Raw genomic sequence first — 14,746 nt, 5'->3', positions numbered from 1 at the left:
CTCAGGGTCATGAGATGAAGTCCCACATCAGGCTCCGTGCTCAGCGCAGAGTCTGCTTGGGTCTCTCTCTCCCTCTCCTTCTGTCCCCCCTGCCCCTCCCCCAGTTCTCTCTCAAATAAATAAATAAATAAATAAATCTTTAAAAAAAAAGCCAACCCACCAAAACACCCCCCCCCTTTTTGAAAGTCAGCTCTAGGCACACATTTTTGAGCAAAATCATTTCATATTCCAACTCTATAAATAACCAATAGCTTATTATTGCATAATCAGTCAATAACTTAATCACATTTAACCAATTAGATTCATACCTAATCTCTTGATTTTAGCTGGCACTTTGTGTGAAAAGTGAAGTAGACGTTGGTTTAGTGGGAACGGCTCTGTGTTGCGAAAACTGCATTCCTAACAAGCACTAAGGCAACACAATTAACTTCCTGCCCAGATACGTGCACTGGACAGTCCGTAAAGTTTTAAAGTGAAATGATAAATGGATCATGAGCTTGCTGTTGAAGAATTCCTGTGGTGAAGGTGTTTGTAAAGGCTAATCTCTAAGGGCACCTGGGTGGCTCTGCCTTCGGCTCAGGTCATGATCTCAGGGTCCTGGGATGGAGCTTCACGTTGGGCTCCCTGTTCAGTGGAGTCCGCTTCTCCCTCTGCCTCTCCCCCATTTGGTGTTCGCTCTCTCAAATAAATAATGTCTTAAAAACCAAAAAGCAAAACCCGGCTAATCTCTAAGGCAAAATCTACCACATACTCTCCAGCACAGACATGTTCACTGGTCTGGCTTTGAACTCTTGGTTTCTATAGATTTGGTTTGCTTGAGGAATTTTCTTTTTGGTCCTCTCTGCAATGATTACTGTGTGGCAACGGACATTTAGTGTCCTTCTTGAAGGTCATGACTCCCTTGCATAGTGCTGAAATGGGTGGTTTCAGTCCAGACCCTTCGACTGCCAGCATGTGACAAGCTCTGCTTATGAGAGCTTCAGTGCACACACACAGAGTCCGTCCTTACCAATCATCACACAGAAAAGAGCATGTCTGAAAACGGCTATATTTTTCTAGACCTTGTAGCCGTTCATCAGGCAGGGGTGTCCCTCTCTTAGCACCAGATGAACAGCTAGGCTGAAATGGCAGAATCTTAGGCACATCCACTAAGAGGATGAAGCAGTTGTCATATAGACAAAAAGGTGGATATAACCAAGGAAATTATAATTTTTTCTAAGCTTGTGCCCTGGTATAATGCTCAGATTACCAGAATTCTATCTGCAGAAATGCCAGTAGCATACCAATATGCTTTCCAGAGCATGTTTGCAGATGTGATTCACTTTGAGTCTCGTTACAGTCCTGTGACATAGGCAGGATGGGTCTTTGATTTTCCAGGTAAGAAGCCAAGTGTGAGAACTTGCTCAAGGTCAAAGAGCCGGCTGGTGGAAGTAGATGCCTCAGCTGAGGTAGGTCTCTGTGGAAGTGGTCCTCTGGAGAGGCCGTATATGGACCCCAGCTTTGCTCAAAAAGATTTCAAAACTTTTTCTTTGGAATCCTTTCCAAATCTGTAGCACATCTTTGAATATCTTCAATGGAGGTGATATCTCATCTTCTAAGTCACTGGTTCTCGAACTAGAGTAGAGGGAGCATCAGAACTACCTGGAGAACTTGTTAAAACGTGGATTGCTGGGCCCACTCCCAAGTTTCTGATCCAGTAAATCCACTCCCAAGTTTTCTGATCCAGTAAACCCACTCCCAAGTTTTCTGATCCAGTAGGGCGCAGAAGACGCTCCCAGGTGATACTGATATAGCTAGTCCAGAGCTGCATTTTGAGAACCATTATTCTAAGGAATTATTTCTGGAAAGAGAGAATCATTTAAAACCAAGTCTAGTGATGACAGTGGGAGATGAAGCTAGTGAATTCCACCATTGGCCAAGATAGTAGGCAGCCATAAAGACCACCACCTCTCCTGAGGGAAATTCGACTAAAGAACTCCAAAAAGGTTCTAAATCATGGCAGTTTGTTTGGACTAAATGTGAAGGTTCCCAAGATCACTACCTTAGAGGGGATTTCACTCTTTCAGATGTGTACTAATTTTTCTCTGGCACAGTGGTACATGTGTGAGATGTGTGTTACTCTTTCATTTCCCAGCTTTAGGAAAAGAATAGAAACCATGGAGGGGACATCCAGGGATGAATCAGTATCAGGGAAAAATTAATAGCTATTTACGGTATCTGACTAGTCAGACAGGTGTAGTAGAGGTCCTTTCTGGGCTGCAAGCGTGATGGGTGTGGAAGATGGGGAGAAAACGTGGACTCTTCCTACTCTGACTGTTGAGATTAGAATGGAAAAGGTGAAACATCTAATTTTGGATGCCAAAGGCAAGCACGCAACATGTTATAGGGAAAGAAAATTCCAGCAGGCAAGAAAAATGAACTGTCTTAGGCACTTAGGCTGGGAGTCAATCCTTAGTGTCACAGAAGGGAAAAAAAAGAGGCGGAGGACTGCCTAAATATTCGTTCTAATTTTATTTTCGATTCTACATTACATTAAACTCTCCTTGTACTCCTCTTTAATTTACAGCAACTGCTGACACAAATTGGTGTGCCTTCTCTTCTTTGACATCAGTATTTCTCTTGAATTATGCATTTCCATCTGGAATGAGGTTTGGGGGCTAAAGCCATCTTTATTTTAGATGGATGAAAACAGAGAGGGATCAATCGGGGGTTGAGTGTAAAACCAAAGTAAGGTGGGGTCAATATACGTTCAAGGTAGTATCTCACTGCCCCCAAACACTATAAATGGTATTCAAAAATGACACCGGTCTTTCGATTTTCAACACACTGATTAAAATTCAACAATAAGAGAGTAAGAAAAACTCTATCAGCCTTCCTCCCAGAACTTCCAGATTCCTCACTTACTGGTACCCTGCTAGTATTTGGCAATCATGTGTAAGAGTACGGACGATTATAATAATCACATCAATTCTATTTGATCGGCATTGTACACTGGTTGTGGAGTTCACCCTCAGAGGTCAGCGCCACGGACCCATCTGGCTCCAGTTTTGGTGTTATATGGCTCCTGGTCCAAGTCAACCAACGGTCCATGTTGACGGAAGTCATTTACTGGCTCCATCTGGGGCCTGATTGATTCAGTATCTACTCTCAGTTTCTGGTTTTTGATGTTTCTGGGCTGGCCAGTCACACCAGTAATGAAATGGGGCATTTAAAAAAATATATTATTTATTTGAGAGAGTGTGAGAGAGAGAGAACAGGAGGAAAAGCAGAGGGGGAGGGAGAGAGACGGAGAAGGAATCTCATGGAGACTCCACGCTGAGTGCAGACTGAGATGTGGGGCCCGATCCCACAATGCTGAGAACATGACCTGAGCCTAAACCAAGAGTCAGATGCTTAACCAGCGGAGCCAGCCAGACATCCCGAAATGGGGCATTTTGATGAAGCTATTTTGAGTTAGCACTTGCATCAAAATGACCATGTGAAATGCAGACCTACTGTCTCAAATTACCAAATTACATACAGGACAGACCTCCCTGACCCCGTATCCTTTTCTGTACCTCATGCCACTCTCAGCCCAAGCCTGGGCTCTGCCCTAAAAGCAATCCTCAGCCATCTCAGAAAAGTCTCCATTTTTAATCTTTCCCTGGTCACACAGTCCACCCCAGGAGTGGGATTTGGGGATAAGGTGAAAGTCTTTATACACTGCTTGATGGTTTAGAAAGGAGGAGAATTTTATGTTTTAGTTATCACAGTTTTATTTTTAAAAGATTTTATTTATTTATTTGTCAGGGAGAGAGAGAGTACGAGAACAAGCAGGGGAGCAACAGGCAGAGGGAGAAGCAGGCTTCTCGTGAGCAAGGAGCCCCATGCGGGTCTTGATCCCAGGACCCCGGAATCACGACCTGAGCCAAAGGCAGCCTCTTAACCGAATGAATGACCCAGGCATCCCTAGTTACCAGTTTAATGTGAAACATGTTTTGGAATCTGTATGACTACACAAAAGCAGCTCGAGCATAATACTGTTTGGCTAAAACTGGCTGTGCCCAGCAGCCAAGGCATGACATCGCTTCCTTCCTCGAACAGCAACCAGTGCTTGACCAGCCTGAAGAACATGTGAGGGTCTCTCGTCAGCCTAGGACTGGTGGGCCATGAGGCCAGGGAGCCCAGTGGCTGCCCTAGCTCACCCCTCTGGTTCAGGTTCAGGTGCCACTCTGAGTCACAGCCCTCACTGCTCTTCGGTATGGCTGGCCACAGAGAATGGCCTGTGGAGACTTCAACCTGGTTAAAAAACCCTATTCTGGCCAAAAATGTCTGTGTTGGATTAATTTATTCTATAATTTAAAGAATTCCATTATTGGAATGGAATTAATGAGAAAAGTAGAATCCAAAGTGTGAGCTAAAACTGGAATATAAAAAAGGCCCATTCTTCAGGCAACATTAATGGAAGCTTTGTATATAAATAACTTTATATCTTGGTGAGTAAATGGCACTTACAACTAAAATGTCTGTGAGTGATTGACCGGGTTCTAAAGACTGGTCTTGCCTTCTGTGGTCAGCCATCTTTCTTCTTTGTGACGCCACTATTCTAGACAGAAAACAGCTAATCCGATATGATTTAGTATCTCACAAAAGATTCTGCTAAAACATTTTCTGCCAAATGGTAATGTTCTAACAGCTGCTTTTTTATGTCAGTGAGAGGTACCTGAAATAAAATCATTGTTCTCTCTGAAAACCGCGTGCTCCATAATACAGAGCTACCAGGTTATTAAACAGTAAAGACATCTGATAATATTAGCATCAACCACAGGTTCCACTTCTGCTGATGCACAAAATTTTGAGTAATTAGTCATTGCACAATATTGTATTTATATCCTTTTTTTGCTTGAGCTGTTAGGCCACAAAATCAGTAGGCAGTTGCTGTTATAAAAGGGTTCTCTAGGTTATTTATAATGTTTCTGGTTCCTTACAGTTGCTGGTTCACTGTCGGGTCTCGGGCTAGTTGTACACCATGGAAGCAAAGGATGGAACTGAACAATTGTTCTGAGAATCTCACTGCTGAAGGCTGGTGTGGATGAGTCACAACAAGCTGCGGGCGCCTTGGCTGCCATACCTGGGGTTTTTTCACACGACCCAAATTTGTCACATACTGATTGGGCCCTTTGTCAGGGCGAGAGCGTGTAGTTAGGTGAAGGCTGTGTTTCTACCTGGAAAGCTAGGGTCTCAGGCGCAGGTGGTAGGGGAGATACCCCAATCAGCACTGTGTTACGTAAGAATTCCCTTCACATGCTGTTTTACTTTAAGTGAAGGATAAATTTCTGCTCCAGATGCTTCTCTGTTGCACAGATCAGTGATTCCCCGAAGTGGGGGTGGCAGGCAGCCAGATGTGCTCAATGGAAGGGCATGCAGGGATCACTTGGGTATTTCATTTTATTTTCTGTAAACTACACCTCTGTCTTCCTGTGCCATCTGCGGGGAATCACCAATGATATACTGTTTCTGTTGGGAGTAGGTCTTGGTCCTTAGGTGAGTCAAGGCTCAAAAAGGTTGCTGACAATCACTGACGCTGGTAGAAGGATCTATTGGTTTTGCCCATGAAATAAGCATCTTACTTGGTCTCCACATCCTTTTGTTTTAAAGAAAATGACCTACTGTTATGTTCTCTGACTTCTTAAGACTTCTTTTTTTTTTTTTTTTTAAGTCTTTTATTTATTTATTAGACAGAGAAAGAGAGATCACAAGTAGGCAGAGAGTCAGGCAGAGGGAGAAGCAGGCTCCCCGCTAAGCAGAAAGCCCAATACGGGACTCGATCACAGGACCCTGAGATCATGACCTGAGCTGAAGGCAGAGGCTTTAACCCACTGAGCCATCTGGGGAAACCCTGAATTCTTAAGACTTCTTTTTTTTTTTTTTAATAATTAAAAAAAAATTTTATAAACATATAATGTATTTTTAGCCCCAGGGGTACAGGTCTGTAAATCGCCAGGTTTATACACTTCACAGCACTCACCACAGCACACAGCGCCTCTGATGTCCATAACCCCACCACCCGAATTCTTAAGACTTCTTAAACTCACTTCTGAACATCTGCACTGCCACCTCCCTCGTCCAGGCTGCCATAATCTGTTAGTAGCCAGATCACTGCAACAGTCTGGGTGGTTCTCCCTGCCTCCAGTATTGTAATCTCCAGTTTATTCTTTTTATTTTATTTTTTTAAAGAATAAGTTAGAGTGCAACGTGGAACTCGAACACAGGACTTGAGCCCATAACCCTGAGATCAAGACCTGAGCCATCCAGGTGTCCCCCAACTTATTCTTTATAAGCAGCCATCTGAATCTTTTAAGGAGTACAAATCTGGTAAGATCTATCCCTGCTTAAACGCTTCAGTGGTTCCCATCGCCCTCGGGGGAACATGCAAATTTCCGGCTGTGGCAAACGCAGCCCTTCATCACCTGTCCCTGTTACAGATGCGCCTCATTCTTTTCCATCCTTCGTTGTACTGTAAGCTCTTTCCACACAGAATTTCTTGAAAAGCACCCATGCTGACATGCTCTCTTGGCTCTGGACCTTTCATGAGCTTCTGCCTCTGCCTGGGTGACCCTTCCCCAAGCTGACTTACCCTTCAGCTCACCTTCCCTTGCCCTCTGCAAGCAGGGTCGCAGGCTCCTGAGGCCAGCGGGGCTCCTCAGTCCCCATCACTGCACTTCTCATTCAACCGTGGGCTACACACTCCTCCAGACTCCAGCTCTTTGGGACCAGGGACTGTCTTATTACACTAGTGGCCCTCCGACACTGGTGCACACCTGCTGTTTACAGTGCAGAAAATTAAAATACAGTGTGCGGAGTAAGTGTATGCACAGCGGGGTGCTTCTCACCCCATTTTGCCATAACGTCTCACAGGGGTCTTTTCTGTTTTTTAAAGGACAGTCACTTTCTGTGTTTAAAGGACAGTTTTTCAGTTCTCAAGGTCACTTTAGTTTTATCGACCCTGGAACAAGAATAAGGTGTCAAGCAGCCTCAGGATCCCAGGCTTCTCTCTCTAAGCAGGTTTTCTTTTTTAAGATTTTAATTATTTATTTGACAGAGATCGCAATTGGGTAGAGAGGCAGGCAGAGATGGGGAGGAAGCAGGTTCCCCGATGAGCAGAGAGACTGATGGGGGGCTTGATCCCAGGATCCTGGGATCATGACCTGAGCCGAAGGCAGACGGTTTAATCCACTGAGCCACCCAGGTGCCCTGGTTTTTTTTTTTATTTTTTAAGATTTTATTTGAGAGAGAGAGAGAGAGAGAGAGACAAACAGAGAGACAGAGACACAGAGAAAAGAGAGAAAAAGAGCACATAAGGGGAGGGAGAGGGAGAATCCCAAGCAGACTCCCAGCTGAGCACGGAGCCTGACACTGGGCTCGATCCCACGACCTGAGATCATGACCTGAGGAAAAACCGAATGGGATGCTCAACTAACCAAGCCACCTAGGCGCTCCTCTCTCCAGCAGTTTTAAAAGACATGAATAGAAAAGCGATGGTGTAATATATTACCTTCTAGGGGTTCCAGAAGCAGACAATTGAGGAAGTAGGGGAGGCAATAATAAAACAGAGAATGCCTAAGAACTGTTCAGCATTGAAGAGAAACACAAATATTGAGGTTCAGGAAGAACAGAGTCAGGAACAGTATACATGAGAATAAATTCAGATGCGGGCTCATTTTAGTAAAACTGCAGAATGGCAAAGATCAAGAGAAATTCTTAGAAAACCCTATTGTTCTGGGCGCCTGGGTGGCTCAGTGGGTTAAGCCGCTGCCTTCGGCTCAGATCATGATCTCGGAGTCCTGGGATCGAGTCCCGCATCGGGCTCTCTGCTCAGCGGAGAGCCTGCTTCCCTCGCTCTCTCTCTGCCTGCCTCTCCATCTACTTGTGATTTCTCTCTGTCAAATAAATAAATAAAATCTTAAAAAAAAAAAACCCTATTGTTCTGCTCAAGTGTGTTTCTAAAAGCTAGGTTTAGACACAGGCTGCGTATTCATAGCACTAAGCATCCTAAGCCAAGAGGTCACATTGTGTTTGTGACATTTTATTTCTTAAAAGCTACCTGTAGCAAAACCAGCAAAATACGAAGAAATAACAAAGCTGGGTGATGGGTCCATGGGTGGTCATGATCTTGTTCTCTATACTTTTCAGTGTCATTGAAACATTTCACAGTTTATAAAGGAGGAAGGAAGGGAGGACACAGGCAACCTGACTGGCCTTGGGACAACTGAGGGGAGCAGTCAGTGTAAATGATACTTCACGTACAATGGAATCTACACAATTAGATTCCCACATGCTAAAACTAAAAGAGCTGACTAAGTAGAGGAAAATGGTTTTCGTTTTCTTTTTAAAAAAATTTTTGGGGGCTCCTGGGTGCCTCAGTTGGTTAATCGACAGCCTTCAGCTCAGGTCATGATCCCAGAATCCCGGGATCGAGTCCCACATCAGGTTCCCAGCTCCATGGGGAGTCTGCTTCTCCCTCTGACCTTCCCTCTCCTGCTCTCTCATTCTGTCTCTCTCTCAAATAAATAAATAAAATTAAAAAAAATTGGGGGGGGGGAGATTTTATTTATTTATTTATTTATTTGAGAGAGAGCAGGAGGAAACATGCAAATATGAGCAGGGTGGGGAGGGATAGAGGGAGAGTCCTGAAGCAGGCTCCCTGCTGAGTGTGGAGCCCGACTCCGGGCTGGGTCCTAGGACCCTGAGATCCTGACCTGAGCCAAAGGCACATGCTTAACCAACCGAGCCACCCAGATGGCGTCCTTAACTGGGAATAGGACAGTCACGGGAAATCACTTAGCAAATGTAACCGTGATCTTTCTTTTCCTAGTTTTCATTTTTTTAAAAAAAAGGTTTTATTTATTTCTTTGAGATAGAGAGAGCAAGAGAGCAGGAGGAGGGGAGCAACAGAGAGACGGGGGGAAGCAGGCTCCCCACTGAGCAGAGAGCCCAATGAGGGGCTCGATCCCAGGACCCTGAGACCATGACCTGAGCCGAAGGCAGAGGCTTCACCGACTCAGCCACCCAGGCACCTGTTTTCATTTGTTTTGACCAAAGGAAGGAAAAGGATATAAATCTTTGTTTTTAGAGACCCTTTCAGGGGAAATGTAATTCACCTAACCTCTGGCCCCCTCTATCCCCAAATCTCGTCCCTTTCTCAGGGTTGTACCACAGTACAGAGCCCTGCTATCATGTTTACAGGAATGGAAGGAGGAAAGTGCGAGTGACCACCCGGCCCTTTACACCCTGTCCCGCAGCAGTACGTTTTACTCACATACACAGGCACGCACGACACTCGTGCCGCCAACAGTCTGTTCACACAGTGCATCGTGGAATATACATCCTCAGTGTGGAATATACACGAAGTATACACACCACTAACCTACAACACACATGCTTTCACACCAAGGCAGACAGAAGTCTGCCAAGGCTCTTTTCTCATTTCCTTGGTCACCTCTGTCAGCAGCTATGGCCCCGGCACGGAGGGCACTGGGCATGGCTCCAGCTCCCTGGGCTCTCCAGTTTGGCTCTTTTTGCCTCTGAATTTCAGGTCTACCCAAGAAACATCTTCACACACTGGAACCCCCTGAGAAGCACCATAGTCTAGTCCTGGCAGTTCTGCGCTGGAGGACACGAGTGTAGCATCCTAGCAAGGGGGCAAGGCGCAGACTGCCATCCTGCCTCTTCGTGATCACACTGCTTGAGGAGTGGGGGGGGGGGGGATAGGGGGAGGGGGAAGATAGCGGTAGGAAGCTCCAAGCAAGCTCCTGGAGCCTTCACCCAGCCCTTATTCCTGGGACAGGGACTGTTTCCCATCCTTTCAATTAGGTAGCGCCCATAGAAGGCTCTAAATCCAGATTCAGATTTTGCTCTCTTGGCTTTTGCTGAGGTTTTGACAGTTTTTTTTTTTCTTCTCTACATCCTACCGCCACCTCCACGCCCCTCTTCTCCACTACCATGGCTCTTTTTATTTTTTTTTATTTTTATTTATTTATTTATTTATTTTTAAAGATTTTATTTATTTATTTGAGAGAGAGACAGTGAGAGAGAGCATGAGAGGCGAGAAGGTCAGAGGGAGAAGCAGACTCCCCATGGAGCTGGGAGCCCGATGCGGGACTCGATCCTGGGACTCCAGGACCGTGACCTGAGCCGAAAGCAGTTGCTTAACCAACTGAGCCACCCAGGCGCCCACCATGGCTCTTTTTAATCTCCAGCTGCCTCTGAGCTCTGAAGCAGGGTTGAGGACCTGGAAGACGTGGGTACCAGGCACATGTACGTGCCTGTCCAGGTCTGGCTGTGGGAGGTACTTTAGGAAAATGGAACACACAGCCTGGTGTTTGGCCCTGGTCCAGTTCCTCAAAGTGAAGATGACATTTCTGGTAGGCAGTTACAATCAGATTTTTAGAGCCCTGGGTTTTCAACGGATCACATGCAGGATTACAAAAGATAATGTCAAATATTTAATTCTGCCTGATTAGCCAGCAAATGAGGTGATCTGCTGATACGGAAGTAATGTAATAGAGCTGACACGGACCCCCGGGCTTGGCAGATGGCCTGTGCCTTGTCCATCAGTCTGTTCAGCAATCACCTTGTCCTCTGTCCTTTCTTTATATTCAATCAACTTCTTTTTGTCATCTTCAACTTTTCTGGCAGCCAGAGTCGGCAGAATTTGCTCAGATACCACGTCCATTTTATCGATGTCATTCCTAAGGAGAAGAAGGCTCTCAGCCGGGTTTTCTGTATTCTTTGATGCCGGTTTCAGAGAGGCCATCTACCCTCTGTAACTTAATTTTGGCCTGGCCTTTCTATCATGCAGGTAAAATAATCTAAGGATATATATATATATTATTTTTAAAGTTTTTTTCCCAAGATTTTATTTATTTATTTGACAGAGATCACAGGTAGGCAGAGAGGCAGGCAGAAAGAAAGGAAGGGAAGCAGGCTCCCTGCTGAGCAGAGAGCCCGATGTGGGGCTTGATCCCAGGACCCCGGAACCATGACCTGCGCTGAAGGCAGAGGCTTTAACCCACTGAGCCACCCAGGCGCCTCTAATTTTTAAAGATTTTATTTATTTATTTGTCAGACAGAAATCACAAGTAGGCAGAGAAGCAGGCAGAGAGAGAGGGGGAAGCAGGCTCCCTGCTGAGCAGAGAGCCTGATGTGGGGCTCGATCCTAGAACCTGAGATCACAACCTGAACCGAAGGCAGAGGCTTAACCCACTGAGCCACCCAGGTGCCCCATTCTAAGGATATGTTTTAAAATGGGAAACTGGGGGGCACCTGGGTGGCTCAGTGAGTTAATGCCTCTGCCTTTGGCTCAGGTCATGATCCTAGGGTCCTGGAATCAATCCCCGAATAGGGCTCTCTGCTCGGTGGGGAGCCTGCTTCCTCCTCTCTCTCTGCCTGCCTCTCTGCCTACTTGTGATTTGTCTGTCAAATAAATAAAATAAAAATCTTCAAAAAAAAAATGGGAAACTGGGTGTTTTGTTTTCATAACATTAAAAAAAAGCATTTGTATCTGAGATTTATTCTTTTCCTTGGCATAGTCAAGGTCAAATTTAAGGAATATAAGGGATCCCTTAGATCCTCTAGTCTCCTGAGAACACTGGGGCTCAGTGAGCCTAAGTGACCCCGGTACATACACTCATCACAGAAGGAACTCGAACTCTTCTGTTATTTCAGGAGGACCTGTTATTATATGCCAAGCACATAGTAAGCAGTGGGACTGCCCAACTAGGAACTCTCTGAGCCGGACCGTGAAGATGGAAAGGATTTTGCTAGGCAGGGAAGGACGAGGTTTTTGTTTTTTTTTTTTTTTTTTTTTTTTTGTTTTGTTTTTTTGTTTTTTTTTTTTTTGCTTTCCTGAAACTGAAGAGCTTGTTTGGGACTGTTAAAAAAAAAGAGGATTGTATTTTCCCTAGCTTCTCTCATTAGCAGGCCAGGCCCCTATTTGAAGAATCTCATGGACAGACGATCTGGTTATATTCTCTAGGAGTGGTGCGCCTCTCCTTCAGGTTCGGTCTTTCAGTGGCAAGAATGAATGGTAGTGGTCTATGCCCGAAATTTTGATATCTGGCCTGGAACGATCCTGCGACAGTACTATCTGTGTAGTCCAGCTCCTGGTACCATACAGGAAGACGCTGGAACTGAATGGCAGTGAGACCTGGGTTTCTTTCCAGTAATGTACAGAGCCAAGGCCATGCTCACTCTGTGTACTGTGATGCGCGCTCCTGATATATGCTTCCTGGTACCCCCCTGGCACCTCCAAATACAGTGAGCAGACTCAGAGGGAGGGACCTACTAGTGAGCACTAAGAGGTACTGGGTGTGTACTGTTCCTACGTGGGTTCCTGACTTCAAGTAGACCACAAAGCAGGCTGTACCTTTGCAAGATCTGGAAGCTTCTAAAAATCTAGAGAAATGGAGGGATTATAGAGGACTGTATCATGGCAAGTGACATGGAAAGTCAGTGCTGAAATGCCATAGAGGAGGGGCTGAAGGCTGGGCGGACGGCCACAACATCAAGAGACAAAGGGGTATGGCAGAGAGTACCTGCACACAGGGGTCGGACAGACAGACAGACCTGGAATCAGTTCCTGGCTCTGCCAACCTGCCAGCTGTCTGTCTTAGCAGACTGTTCGTCTTTAGGAGCATTACTTTCCTCCTCTCTAAAAAAGGCATTAAATCGGGGTTTGAGCTCAGGACATCATCTGGCCTTTCCTTACTGGAACCGATGATTACAGTTACACCATAAGCAGTACTCTCAAGAGAGTTCACCAAAAAAGGTAATTTAGGCTGATCCTGTTAGTTCACTTCAGATTATTTTCTCCCCACAAAACAGCCGACTTTTCAGTATTCACTTTAGGTCACTTCTGAAGTAAGCTCATTTGCTTTCTTGTGTGTGTTAGTTTGCTTAGGCCGCCATTTAAAAAACCACTGGCCAGGTGGCTTGAACAACAGAAATTTATTTCTCACAGTTCTGGAGGCTGGAAGTCCAAGATCAGGGTGCTCAAAAGGTGGGCTTCATTCTAAGGCCTCTTCTCCTGCCTTGCAGGGGGCCGCCATCTTGCTGTGTGCTCTGATCTCTTTGAGTCTACCTAGCGAGTAAGCTCTCTAGTATCTCTTCCTGTAAGAACATTAGTCCTATGGCTCCATTCTTATGACCTCATTTAACCTTAATTACCTCCTTCAACATACAAATTTTGGAGGGGACACATTTTAGTACAAAGGATTGTGTTACATGTGTTCCTCTATCCCTCATGAAGCTTTCCATTCAGGTCTGTTTCAAATGCGAGGTACATTGACAATGAAGTATGTGAACTATTAAGTACTTAAAAATGAGGTATCATTGGGCACCTGGATGGCTCAGTGGGTTAAGCCTCCTCTGTCTTCAGCTCAGGTCATGATCTCAGGGTCCTGGGATTGAGTCCCACGCTGGGCTCTCTGCTTGGCAGTAAGCCTGCTTCCTCCTCTCTCTCTGCCTGACTCTCTGCCTACTTGTGATCTTTTTCTGTCAAATAAACAAATAAATTCTTAAAAAAAATGAGGTATCACCTATGGGCCTAGCCCTTTTTACAGTTCCTTCAGGTCATCAACTAATAAAGACAGAGAAATATGGCAAAGCCAAGGTTTGGATCATTCACTATATTATTAGTTGTGGGAATGAAGGTTGAAGAGTTAAGATATGTCAGCAGACCCATTCAGAAAGAAAACGTGACCATGAGTTAAAGCTTCTCTGAAGATCTGTCACGCATTTGAGTGATGAACAAAAACAGTGCCGCTTTGACATTTATTCTGTTATTTCTAAGGGAAACTGGAGAAAATAACATATTCTTGAGGGAAATTGTTTCTTTAGAAAGATAAAGGAAAAAAATCCTGTCAAAAGTGTACAGTGAAATATCTAGACTTAAACTCCAGTGTCTGGATCTGAAGGCAATGCTGATCTAGTTCTTTGGCATCAGATGTCTATCCATTCAGAAGTCATCTTAAGTCAAAGAGCTACTTACTCAGTCTATATAACACGATTTTGGAATTTTGGAAAAGAACCTTCGAGAGGTTCTCATGAGATCAAGAGCGAACCTGCCAATTACTGGCTCCTTTGTGAGGATACCGCCCAGCACACTCTTTGAGAAATGAGATCCCCTCTCTTATTTGCTAGGTGTGGCTCCAAATAGTTTTTCCTATGTCCTCAAATCATATACCTTCCAAATTTCAAAGTAATGCATGAAAAATAAAGAGTCCTGGAAATACTAAAACAATATAGACTATGGAGTAGATTGTAGAGTTCCTCCTTTATGATACCTGCCTCCTGTCCCCTTCCTCTGCCCCTTCCCAGGAGCAATGATCATAGCAGTTTGGTGGTTTTTTCCCCCCCATATTTTTAAAATATGCTTTTATTTACAGGTAGCTAGAGTTATTTTTAAATAAATGGCACCATTACTATTATCATTTGATTTTCTCCTGCTGATGATTATGTAGATATGTCTGATCAGTTTTTGATTATTACAAACAAAGCCAGAATATTCTTCAGAAACATTTATATATATGAACATTTCTGCAGGACAGATTTACTGGGCTAAAGGGAAAACATATTTAAATAATTGGGACTGTCAAATTGCCCTCTGAAAACATTGTAAAGTTTACACTCCCATAAGGATCATGTAAGTGCATGTGCTTCCAATTTACGTTGACATTATCAGTCTTTATTTTTTGCTGAACTGATG

At 44.6% G+C, this 14,746-nt stretch overlaps 1 protein-coding gene across 3 annotated transcripts in view; it reads right to left on the bottom strand.

Annotated features, from left to right (window-relative positions):
* The window catches only part of RBKS (ribokinase), an 86,847-nt gene that overhangs the window by 18,142 nt on the left and 53,959 nt on the right, over window positions 1–14,746 (bottom strand). Inside the window, exon 8 of one of the 3 annotated variants that reach the window (XM_059188744.1) lies at window positions 10,710–10,730. The exons of the other annotated variants lie outside the window; for them this stretch is intronic. Coding sequence (XP_059044727.1) covers window positions 10,725–10,730 — 6 coding nt within the window. The 3' untranslated portion in view covers window positions 10,710–10,724. Of the gene's footprint in view, window positions 1–10,709; window positions 10,731–14,746 lie in introns of those variants that run through there. 3 annotated transcript variants of the gene reach the window in all.

Source organism: Mustela lutreola, chromosome 9 (genome assembly GCF_030435805.1).
Source record: "Mustela lutreola isolate mMusLut2 chromosome 9, mMusLut2.pri, whole genome shotgun sequence".
Taxonomy (NCBI): Eukaryota; Metazoa; Chordata; class Mammalia; order Carnivora; family Mustelidae; genus Mustela; species Mustela lutreola.
Note: the sequence above shows the minus strand (reverse complement) of the source record. Positions and strands in the feature narration are given on the sequence as shown.